Source organism: Ixodes scapularis, unplaced genomic scaffold, assembly GCF_016920785.2.
Source record: "Ixodes scapularis isolate PalLabHiFi unplaced genomic scaffold, ASM1692078v2 PGA_scaffold5__190_contigs__length_132052651, whole genome shotgun sequence".
NCBI classification, from domain to species: domain Eukaryota; kingdom Metazoa; phylum Arthropoda; class Arachnida; order Ixodida; family Ixodidae; genus Ixodes; species Ixodes scapularis.
Genome location: NW_024609880.1, coordinates 18,259,540 through 18,271,852, shown reverse-complemented (window position 1 = coordinate 18,271,852; position 12,313 = coordinate 18,259,540). Strand labels below are relative to the sequence as shown.

Genomic DNA, 12,313 nt, shown 5'->3' with positions numbered 1-12,313 from the left:
GTTACGCCGAAACATCGCATAATGCAACGCGCGGGTCTCACTCATGAGCCGCGCGTTACAGTATGGGATGTTTCGGCGTAACCGCGCGGTGAATAATGGGAAACGTCCAATAATGCAACGCGCGGGTCTCACTCGGGACCCATGCGTTGCATTATGGGACGTTTCCCATAATGCACCGCGCAGTTAACCAGACGGCGATGGCGACGCCGACGGTAACGCCGACGCCGCTCAAGCCGGAAACGGGCGCATAAGAGCTGCGCTCTAAAACGGAAAGAAACTTTAAAAGAAGTCCCTGCATATTGGCAGTGTAGTAGAAAACACCATTCAAATAAACGACTGCGAAGAAGAATTAGGGAACGGAATAAACAGCTGCAGAGGACTGCATTCTCGCTAGACTTCCTCAAAACAGTGGCATCGACTGCAATTAAATAAATACACGCGTTTTGTTTCAACTTCCTCGGGGGTTCAGGGTACACTTCCAGCCGAGCGTACAGACACAACTGAGATGTACAGTAGAAGTAAACGCCTGCGAAGATATAATATCATCGAGTTTCGCTACGTCATCAGTATCGCGAAAAATTAATAACGAGTTTATAACTGTCACGATCGTGAACCGGAGGAGGAAATAGAAGAAGACGAGAAGGCGACCGATGCGTGGTGCGGGGAAAAAGAAAGAAAAGAAGAGGTTTTGGAACGAGCATCAAGAGGAACGAGACAGCACTGGTCCGGTGAACAGCACGGCGACTTCGGCTACGCTCCGGAGGAAGCCCACCCGAGGCCCGCTCCCGGGAGTCCACCGTTAACCAACGGGGCGGCTTCGGCTACGCTCCGGGGGAAGCCCCACCCGAGGCCCGCTCCCGGGAATCTACCGAGATCAACCAACGAGGCGTCCGCCGTCAGAGCGGCAAGATGATGTTCTTCCCCAAGGAAAGAGACCTGAGAGCGCACCAGAGCCGGGACACTTCAAGGTTGTGAGTGCTAGGGGTGGAGACTTGGGTCTAGGGGACTAAGACAATACGGTACCGTACGGTTTCTGATGCCTTTCGCTTTTGTTTATTTATGTAAATACATGTACATACGGTGAAATTTCGTAACCTGTTCGTCCGGGTCCTCTGATTTCGGGGTCCGTCTCGGTCGAACGTGACAAATTGGCGAGCCTGCCAGGATCCCTTTTTTTTCCATCAAATTTTTGCTTGAATCACGTCGACCGGGACACCTAGATATCTGTGAAACCGGACGCAACAGCATGGAAAACGACAGATTGATCGCGGCCGGGGAAAAGTTAGGTTATGTAGGGGAAGAATTGAAGAAATGGGTTGAGGATGAAAAGGCTAGTGCTCGAGAAGAAAGGGCAAGGGCAAGACAGGAACGGGAGTTGGAGGGAGCACTGTTGGAAAAAGAACGAGAGGTTCTACAACTTAGACTAGCGCTACAGGAAGGAGCGGCGTCGGGTCGCGAAAGGATCCGAGGCGAAGGGGAAGGTGCGCCGCCAGGACACGGACACCAATTTAGTCCTCACAAGTTGATTCCCCAATTTAATGAAGAATGAAGACCGAGATGATTTAGATGCGTATCTACAGCGTTTCGAACGCACCGCGACGGGTCTCGACTGGCTTCAGCAAAAGTGGGCCACGACGTTGAGTCTTTGCTTGTCCGGGGAAGCACTGACGGTAGTTGGCCGCCTGTCCCCAGCAGACGCGCTAGATTACGCGAAAGTCAAGCTTGCACTCACGCAAAGATTCAGGTACACTAAAGAAGGCTACAGGGAAAGGTTTCGCGAAGCTAAACCGGAAAACGGAGAAACGAGGAGGCAGTTCGCCGCCCGGCTTGCAGGGTATTTCGACAGGTGGATCGAGGTCGCTGGAGTGGAGCGGACATTCGAGGCCATCCGAGACAGCGTATTAGTGGAGCAGTTCTTACTCAGTTGCTCTAGCCGGTTGTCGGTATTTCTACGGGAACGAGACTGCAAAACCTTAGATGAGGTAGCATCCAAAGCGGATCTATATCTAGAGGCCCAGTTGCAAACAGGAGCGAGTAGGCCGAAGATGGAGGACTGCACCAAGAAGTCGAGTGCTGGAGAGACAGACAAAGCGACGAGCGGTGCAAGCAGAAAAACCATCCGATGCTTCCTCTGTAATAAGGTCGGCCACAAGGCAGAAAATTGCAAGAACCGCCCGCCTACGTTCAAAAAGCTGACGTGCTGGAATTGTGGAAGACCCGGGCATCGAGCCGAGAATTGTGGGACGAGACAAAACGATCGACCTCAAGCGTCCTGCGTATTAGCTGAGCAAAGCGACGGCAGTGCGGCCGAGTTTGATGAAGCCTATGTCACGCTTCAGAACGGCGCCAAGATCCCAGTGATCAACGCGGCCGTAGGACGAGCTCCAAAGTTTCTAGTGGAAAACATGCCGGTAGTGGAGGGACGGCTAGGTGACCGCAAAATAACGGTTTTGAGGGACACCGGTTGTAATACGGTCGTTGTACGAAAGGAGATGGTTCAGCCTGAGGAATTTACCGGGCAGTCCAGTCCAGTCTATCTGTTGGATAGGACCGTGAGGTATGTGCCGGAAGCGGAGATCAGGGTGAGGACACCATACTTCACCGGAAGGGTAAGGGCGAAGTGTATTAGTAACCCGCTGTACGATCTTGTGCTCGGTAACGTGCCGATGGTGCGAGGCGTTAATGATCCGGACCCGAAGTGGAACGAAATGGAGGAGGCAAGTCCAGCTGGAAAATTGGACAGGCAGACGGCCATAAAACAAAACCAGGAGACAAGCCAAGAAAAAAGTGCAGAACAAGCTCCCAAGGGCTCTTCCGAATCATTGCCGGAGAACACCCCAAGCTCGGGACAACGCGAGGACGAGCCCATGCTCATCGCGAACGCGACAGAGACAGGAAAGAACAAAGATCAATCCAAAGAGCCGCGAGCCGAACTGAGGGTACCGCAGGTTTCGCCACTGGAAGCGACAGCCGAAGAGATGCTCAAGGAGCAAGAAAACGACAAGAGCCTCGAGAAATGTTTCCACAACATCGGTAAGACCTTTCCTAAGCATGGAGGAAGAACTAAGCGAAAGTTCTTTATAAGGAACAAGTTGTTGTATAGGAGTGTCATCTACAGCTCCGGAAGAAAAACGGATCAGCTGGTGCTTCCCGAGAAGTTCAGACAAACCGTGGTAGCCCTGGCCCACGATAGCATAATGTCGGGTCACCAGGGGATAAACAACACGATAGGGCTGGTCGCAGAAGAATTTTTCTGGCCCGGAATGCAGAGTGAGATACGAAGATACGTGCGATCTTGCGACGTTTGCCAGCGCACCGTGCCTAAAGGAAGAGTGGGTAAGGCACCCTTGGGGACCATGCCAACCATAGCGACGCCCTTCCAAAGGATTGCCATAGACATCATTGGCCCCATTACGCCGAAGTCGGATTCGGGAAAGAGATACATCCTGACCATGGTGGACGTTGCCACTCGCTACCCGGACGCGGTAGCTTTGCAAAGCACTGGTACCCCAGAGGTGGCGGAGGCGTTGATGGACATGTTCGCCCGATATGGCGTACCGGAAGAGATCCTCAGTGATCGAGGATCAAATTTTACATCGGACCTTATGAAGGAGGTGGGCCGACTGTTGTCAATGAGACACCTCCTAACGACCCCCTACCATCCTATGTGCAACGGCCTTGTGGAGAGGTTCAATGGCACATTAAAACAAATGCTCAGACGAATGTGCCAGGAGAGACCTAAAGACTGGGACCGGTACTTGCCCGCTCTACTTTTTGCGTACCGAGAAGTACCACAGTCCAGCTTAAAATTCTCTCCATTCGAACTCTTGTATGGGAGAAGAGTACGAGGACCGTTAGCCATCCTAAGAGAAGTCTGGTCCAACGAAGCAATGAAGAAAGAAACAAAGACTTCGTATGGGTACGTTTTAGAGTTGAGGGAGAAGCTCGAAGAAACATGTGAGCTGGCCCATCGATGTCTGGAGGTAGCGAAAGAGAAATATAAGGGAAATTACGACCATAAGCGGGTCAAACGTGAAATGAAGGCTGGAGATAGGGCGCTAATACTTCTTCCAAGTGATAACAACAAGATGCTTATGCAATGGAAGGGCCCGTTTGAGGTCATGGCCCGAAAAAACGAAGTAGATTATGAGCTTGAGATTGGAGGAAGAAGCAAAATATTCCACGTGAACATCCTTAAGAAGTACGAGGAGAGGGAAGAGAGCGAACAAGTCGGCTTACGCTGTAGGGTGGCCGTAAAAGTCGACGAGGATAGCGACATCATCACCGAAGCAGGTGAGGACGAAGTTCCAATGCTCTCCCTGACAAAACAGCAAGACAAACGAGACGTGGTAGTCCATACCGATTTAAACAGAGAGAAAAGACAACAAGTGTTTGACTTGATCAGCGAATACGAAGAGATCTTTTCAGATCTACCGGGAAGGACGAACTTGATGACGTGCGACCTCCAGTTGACCACCCAAACGCCGGTACACATCAAACAGTATCCGCTACCATTGAAAGTACATAAGCTAGTGGAGGAAGAGATCACCGCGATGCTGAAGATGGGGGTTATCGAAAGATCGACGTCACCGTATAATGCTCCTATGGTAATGGTGAGAAAGCCAGACGGTTCGAACCGGTTCTGCATAGATTTCAGGCGTCTAAACCAGGTGTTGGTCTCCGATGCGGAACCCATACCAAGGCTAGACGTAACGTTTGCGAATGTGGGATGCAAAAAATTCTTCTCAAAACTTGATTTGACCAGAGGCTATTGGCAAATACCCATGGAGGAAGGGTCAAAAGCCAAGACCGCCTTTTCGTCATCAAGCGGATTGTACCAATTTAAGTTCATGCCGTTCGGGCTGAAAACGGCAGCAGCCACTTTCACTAAGTTGATGCGAAAGCTGCTGGAGGGTATCCCCGACGCACATCATTACATCGACGATGTACTGGTAGCAACAGACTCGTGGAAGCAACACGTCGACACGCTGAGAGAAATATTTGACAGGTTGCGCGCCGCCGGCATTACAATAAAGCCGAAGAAGTGTGAAATTGGATTCCAACAGATAAGCTTTTTGGGGCACCGAATAGGATTGGGGCTTATCGCACCAAGGCAAGAGATCCTTACGCGGATACAAGACGCACCCAGACCAACGACGAAACGTCAGGTTAGGTCATTTTTGGGGCTGACAGGATTTTACCGAGAATTTATACCAAACTACGCGGGAGTAGCGGCTCCTTTGACAAACCTGACGAAGAAGGGAGCAAGTAATGAGGTTGAGTGGGGTGAGCAGCATGAAGCAGCCTTCTCGCTCCTGAAGCAGTCGTTAGCCGAGCCACCCATTTTGCTGGCTCCGAATGTAGAGAAGGGATTCACTTTGCGCACTGATGCTTCTGACACGAGCATAGGGGCGGTATTACTGCAAGACCGAGACGGAGTATGGCATCCCGTAGCTTACGCGAGTCGTAGACTCAGCGAGGCGGAGAAGAACTTTGCGACCGTAGAAAGAGAATGCTTAGCACTGGTGTGGGCGGTGGAGAGGTTCAAGATTTATTTGTACGGCCAACATTTTCGGGTACAGACCGACCACCAGCCGCTTGAGTTCATCAACAAGGCTAAACACAACAACAGTCGCATCATGAGGTGGAGTTTGAAGCTGCAGGACTACAGCTTCCACATAGAGTACATAAAAGGAAAAGATAACGTCGGTGCCGATTACTTGAGCCGGATATAAACGTGTAATTAACAGAGGGTAGGTAATGGTAGGAAAACAGCGTTTCTCAGTGTTTCAGTTAGATTAGTTTTCTTTCTTTTTGCTGAGGACGAGTCACAATGTCCCTGCAGGCTTAATTGAGTAGGGCGATCGTATATCGATGGAGTAGCTGTGTTTTGAGGTTCGTGGGGAGGCATGGAAATCTCGTGGCGCTATACACGTGCCGGTTTCTGTTGATAAACAGGGTGGGGTTAGTACAGTGCCAAGAGTGTGGTAATGTGTTGTGCATGCGGATGCTTCAACGACAGGCCGTGTGCTGTGAGTAAAACGATACCCGAAGGGTTCTGCGGCACGCGCCCTGACAGCCGAGAAAAGACACCCAGGGAAAGGACACGCAAGTGTAAACGAAGAAGAAGAAAATTCACAAGATGAATTTTTCGAACATTGGGGGCATTGTCACGATCGTGAACCGGAGGAGGAAATAGAAGAAGACGAGAAGGCGACCGATGCGTGGTGCGGGGAAAAAGAAAGAAAAGAAGAGGTTTTGGAACGAGCATCAAGAGGAACGAGACAGCACTGGTCCGGTGAACAGCACGGCGACTTCGGCTACGCTCCGGAGGAAGCCCACCCGAGGCCCGCTCCCGGGAGTCCACCGTTAACCAACGGGGCGGCTTCGGCTACGCTCCGGGGGAAGCCCCACCCGAGGCCCGCTCCCGGGAATCTACCGAGATCAACCAACGAGGCGTCCGCCGTCAGAGCGGCAAGATGATGTTCTTCCCCAAGGAAAGAGACCTGAGAGCGCACCAGAGCCGGGACACTTCAAGGTTGTGAGTGCTAGGGGTGGAGACTTGGGTCTAGGGGACTAAGACAATACGGTACCGTACGGTTTCTGATGCCTTTCGCTTTTGTTTATTTATGTAAATACATGTACATACGGTGAAATTTCGTAACCTGTTCGTCCGGGTCCTCTGATTTCGGGGTCCGTCTCGGTCGAACGTGACAATAACATACCCCGATAATTAATACTAAGTATATAACTCTCAGTCGCAAAATATTGTGCCCTGCGAAATATTCCTAGAATCCACACTTCGCGATATTAGCAAAATATTGAGCCCGAGGAAACAAAGTCATTTATAGTAAACTGGACCCCTTTAAACCAGCGCCCACAGGTACGTGTTCTGGTTGTGGTCACGAATGGAAAAATATTAACCAATGTAAAGCTTAAAATAAACGTTTGTTAAAATGGCTGTGTGCCAACAAACCTAAACAAAACATGCACACACTGTGCGATAGCGAAGAACGAGCGTCTCCTCGATACCAGGCATAACCGCGGTCTTTATTTTCGCTATATGTTCCGGAAAGTATTCAAGCACGTTGAAAGCCGAGATTGGTCTAAAATTTTCCACAAGATTAAAGTAAAAATAAAAAAAACAAGAAGGAATCTGGCAAAACGGGGTTTAAGCCAGTGTTGGCTGAAACCCTACTCTGCCCGGACATTGTAAGTAACGGTGTTACCGGTAAAGGAGGGACTTTTCCGCTAACGTTGTAAAGTACGCTTTAGCTTTTCAAAATGGTAAATGGTAACGTACTTACGTTATTTATTTTGAGTAAAGTGTAATGTAGTTACGTTATTCATTACATAATTTAGGTTTTATCTGAAGATAGGCGTGTGGTAGACATATAAGCATCTGATGGCGACGGACGAAGACGTGTGCGGCAGCCGCTCCAAAAAGTTTTTTTGGCAGACAACAATTCCCGCACTGCTCGGGCATCTGTGGTCGGCGCTTCCATTGCCGGTGCATCAACGTCGCAACAGACCACTATGACTTGCTCATGAAAGATGGGTCAAACACGTAAAATATTTGTCCTGCACGAAACGGAAGGGTGACAGTAGTGTATTATGATACACGATTGAGCCGGAAGTAAACAAAATCTGGTCACGTACACGGAAGTAAACAAAAGCCGCGCACGTACTCGGCACGTGTCTTGGTTCCATCCTGTATCATCCTCCCACGTGACCATGACGTCAGGTTGTGTGGCCAGCCCGCGGGTTTAAAAGGAGTTGCGAAATGTCCTAAGACCAGCCCCACACAACAACAGGTTGAAACATGTCTGCGCGCGTCTTAAAAACAAAACACGATGAAAAAAAAAAATGTTGCGAGAGGCGCGCGGTTTATCTCGAAGAGTGACCTTGAAGCGGTTTGACGGGTTTTTGCTTCTTTTCAGCCACTGTCTCGTTTTAGTTGCTTAATGGCAGTGTCGTCGTCGGACGTGCGCATCCTATCAGCAATTGCTTAGTGGAAAATCTGCGTGAAACATTGCGACTTCACCGTTTAGTCCGATTGCCCGGCATATGACTCCCTGAGCGTACTCCAGCTTTGTGACTCTATAAAACTGCTTCGCACTCGAACTATCCAACTCACGCATGGTTTCTTTTCTCCTGATCTTCGCGCTACAAGGTGAGCAGACTAAAAGCCTCGCGTTTTCCTTGCTAATACGACTTTTTTTTTTTTTCAGCATTTGGTCATCGAGAGGGAGAAAAATCACCTCGGTCTGCCATTACACCCTTCTTGCACAGCAAGGTGAGCAGTCTATAAGCATAGCGTTCTCATCATCGCTAATAGGATTTTTTTTTTTCGATATCTCTGAAAAGGTCACCTAGACGACCCGGATCATCTAGCCCCCTCGGCACCTAAACGTCGGATATCTACGAATATCGTCCAGCCATCTCATCCCCATCATGGTTACTTGTCACTTGTGCTCTCCCGACGATCGGCAGTATTATTCCAGCGCAGACTCGCTACAAGTTCACTTAGCCTTGGTTCACAATGTGACTCCCTCGCCATGCATTCCCTTTTACGAAAGAGTGTGCGCTCTTCGTAATTATGTGGCTCAGTACGAGTTACACTTACACGAAAGAGACACAGAGGCGTATGACGTGGCAACCTTTCTTAGGCATCGTGCAGAGCATATGTCAAACGTGCTCAGACATTTTGGTCTGCCTCTGCGTTTTTTTGTGACACTCACTGTCGAGCTCGGACGTCTCCTTCCTGACGACGACATTGATGTGACTGTGCACTTTTTTCATAGTCAGGTCCAAACCGCATTTGTGGACGGTAATATCAATATTTCAATTCAGCGAGTCTCCACTGAAATAGCTGCCCGGCTGGAGCATTATCAGGAACAAGGCTCGGGATTATTTCTTGTCGGGATCAAAGGTTGTACTAATAATTTGGGCCGATTCCTTCCCCCGACCGTTGGTTGCCGACATTTTTCTCTGCCGAAGCAACTTGCCTCAAAGCAGTGCCTTGTCAGTGTCACTGAGCGTCATCACGAATCTGAACGGGACATGTGCTTTGTGTTTGCGGTGCTCGCCGTTTTGCATCCTGCGAGCGGGTTTTACAAAGGAAGAGCATCCTCGTATCGTGAACATATGTGCAAATATGTGTTTCCGAAAACGTTCCCTGTAACCTTCCCGCAGGAAGTGGGGGCCTTTGAGCGAAATAATTGTGCCTCAGTGAATGTGTTTGGTTATGACAGCGAGAAAAACTTTGTCTACCCACTGAAGGTAATTGATAACGAGTTGGAGCAGCACGTCGATCTTCTCCTTGTTGAGAATCATTTTGTGGGCATTGCAAACTTTGCGAGACTTTTTTCAAATGCCAAAAGCCTACGCTTTCGTTGTAAGAGGTGTCTGACCGGGTTTCAGAGGCAAGAAACCCTGTCTGACCATCTCTCAATGTGTAGGGACAAGAAGCCGGGCAAAACCGTCTTCCCAAACAAGGGTGACGAACTATACTTTCGGAGTACGCATGTCATGGAAAACAAAAATTGGGTTGTGTGTGTGTTTATACAGCCTAGAACTTGGTCTGCCTCACAGGGGCGACGAGTCTCCCAGCTGTAAATGAGAGTTCCCCTTTTATTGCGTTTACGACTTTGAAGCGATTCTGGAACCGACTCAGTCGACGGGTAATGTTTACGAGAATCACGTCCCCAGCTCTTTCTGTCTTCTCGTCATCCGCTCGAACGATTCGTCCATTGTTGAGGAATACCTTTATCGCGGACCCGACTGCATAGAAAGATTCATTTTGATTCTCAACTTTCTAGCGAAGGAAATACCCCGATTGATTAGGTCGAGTGAAGTGCCTCTTGAAATGACTCAAGAAAACGAGGCTTCCCACGCGGACTCTTCCCGCTGTGGTATTTGCTACGAAAGCTTTAGCAAGAAAATTAAAACTCACGACCACGACCACATGACTGGAGAGTATAGGCGGGCGCTTTGCTCCCAGTGTAACCTAAACCATCGAATCAACAAACATACCGTTCCACTGATAGCGCATAACCATTCCTACGACCTCAGCTTCTTTCTAGGCAAGCTTAATTTGTTCGAGTCTAAGGATATTAACGTACTCGGAAGCTCGTGCCAGAATTTTAAATTGTTAGAGATAGGCAACCTTCGCTTTATTGACAGTCTCGCATTTCTTAATGCAAGCCTGGAAACGCTGGTGCAAAATCTACACTCTAAAGGAACAGAACATTTTTGTTGCCTTCGTCAGTCCTTTCCCGAGCACGTCGACCTCCTTGCCCGCAAAGGAGTGTTTTGTTATAATTTTATTACAAGCTTTGAGAGTTACGAGGGTCAAAGCCTCCCGCCACGAGAGGCCTTTTTTAACAAGTTGACTGGGAGCGGGGTGTGTGAAGAGGACTACGAACATGCACAGGTCGTTTTCGATACCTTTGGTTTAAAGAACCTCGGAGAATACAGCGACCTGTACCTAAAGACGGACTGCCTCCTACTGGCCGACGTTTTCCAAAACTTTAGACGGTGGACGCTGGAGACGTACGAAATTGAGGCTCTACATTTCGTATCGTTACCGTCCCTAAGCTTGTCGTGTGCGTTGAAACAGTCGAATGTAATTAAGACTGCAGCTAATTGACGATCCTGACACCTATCTCATGATAGAACAGGTTATTCGCGGAGGGATTACCCAATGCACGACCCGTCATGCTGTCGCAAATGTTCCGGGAACGGATACGTTTAACCCGCAGCACGAACCGTCTCAGATTTTGGACTTGGACGTCAACGGTCTGTATGCGGCGACAATGAGAGAAGCCCTGCCAGTGTCGGACTTTGAGTGGATGACGAAAGACGAGATTGCCTGCCTGAACATTGGTGACGTTTCAGATGACGCTCCGACGGGCGACATTCTGGAGGTAGACCTCAGGTATCCTCATCACTTACACGAGACTCATTCTGACTTTCCCTTGGCCCCGGTGAAGCAAAGCGTTCCCTACAATTGGTTGTCCGACTATCAAAAAAGTCTGATTGACAAGTTTGAAATGCCCAAAGAGGAATCCACTACGAAGCTGTTGCTCACACTTCACGACAAAAAAAAATACGTTTTGCACTACCGAATTTTGAAACCGTACATCCAGTTAGGGCTAGAAGTAATCAAAATTCACCGAGTCCTAAAATTCTCACAGCGAGCGTTCTTGAAGGAGTTTATTGATTTTAACCACCAGCTGAGACAGCAAGCAACCAACTCCTTCCAGAAGAATCTTTCCAAACTGTTCATGAACTGCATATATGGCAAGACGATCGAGAATGCACGTAAACATGGACACATTAAACTATGTGTTAAAGAGGACGACATACTGAAAATGCTTCAGAAACCGAACCTGACGCAGTTTCGAGCACTTAGCTCGCAGGTCGTAATTTTCCAGTTTGCTCCGAAAGTGATCAAACTCAAGCAACCACTCTACGCAGGGTTCTCGATTCTTGAGATATCAAAAATAGTAATGTACGACTTCTTTTATAATCAACTTCGTCGTGCGATCCCCTCAGCGAGGGCTCTTTACTGCGACACGGATTCCTTCTTCCTACACCTTCAGGGATCAGACGTAGACGACGAACTCCTCCAACTCCGAGACGCATGCTTGGATACATCTGGATATCCAGAGAGTCACAAACTCTTTTCAACCGAAAACAAAATGAAGCTCGGCGTGTTAAAAAAACGAATATCCGACTACTCACTTGGTGGCTTTTTGTTGCTTGAAACCAAAGCTATACAGCTTCAAAACAAGCAGCAACACGTGTTGCGTAAGAGCCAAGGGAGTAAACAAATCCGAGTTTCGCAAGTTGACGTACGAACTGTACAAGCACGCTCTAGAGACGAAAACTTTGCACAGAGTGACGCAGCATTTGATTGCTCGAAAACTTAACGAGAACAAAAGCATCGCGGTCGAAAAGATTGCTCTGAATCCGTTCGACAACAAGCGATACATTTGCAACGATGGGATTACGACGCTTCCTTTTGGCCATAAGAGTGTTTTAGGAAGCGAGCGATCAGCCTCCTCATCCACGTCCTGACCTTGTAAATATTTTTTGCATTGCTATTCGACAACTTTTTTTTTTTTCGCGTTATTGCTTGTGTTGCACATTTTTGTGCAAAGTGTTTCAATTGGTTTCTTTGTCGCGTAGAGTAAATTTAAAAGCCATACTTGTATTTATATGTGTGCGTGTTTTTGTTTTGTTTTGTTTTTCTTGTTTTAGAGCGAATGAAAATAAAAAAGGGAAACACCATATCTGTCTCGTCTTT

At 48.5% G+C, this 12,313-nt stretch overlaps 2 protein-coding genes across 2 annotated transcripts; both read left to right on the top strand.

Moving 5' to 3' along the window:
- The first annotated feature begins 2,045 nt into the window (after positions 1–2,045).
- On the top strand, positions 2,046–5,735 carry LOC121838101. Its single transcript, XM_042294168.1, has 2 exons — positions 2,046–4,613; positions 5,583–5,735. Exons 1-2 carry the CDS (start codon positions 2,046–2,048, stop codon positions 5,733–5,735), a joined length of 2,721 nt encoding a protein of 906 aa, XP_042150102.1.
- A 4,935-nt stretch (positions 5,736–10,670) lies between these two features.
- On the top strand, positions 10,671–11,936 carry LOC121838100. Its single transcript, XM_042294167.1, has one exon. It carries the CDS (start codon positions 10,671–10,673, stop codon positions 11,934–11,936), a length of 1,266 nt encoding a protein of 421 aa, XP_042150101.1.
- Positions 11,937–12,313: the final 377 nt, after the last annotated feature.

Excerpts from the sequence above, each read along its gene's own strand:
- LOC121838101 (XM_042294168.1), top strand. The coding sequence starts at position 2,046 with ATGGAGGACTGCACCAAGAAGTCGAGTGCTGGAGAGACAGACAAAGCG. Across the intron at positions 4,614-5,582 it reads ATAATGCTCCTATGGTAATG|ACCGACCACCAGCCGCTTGA; the intron begins GTGAGAAAGCCA and ends TTTCGGGTACAG.
- LOC121838100 (XM_042294167.1), top strand. The coding sequence starts at position 10,671 with ATGATAGAACAGGTTATTCGCGGAGGGATTACCCAATGCACGACCCGT.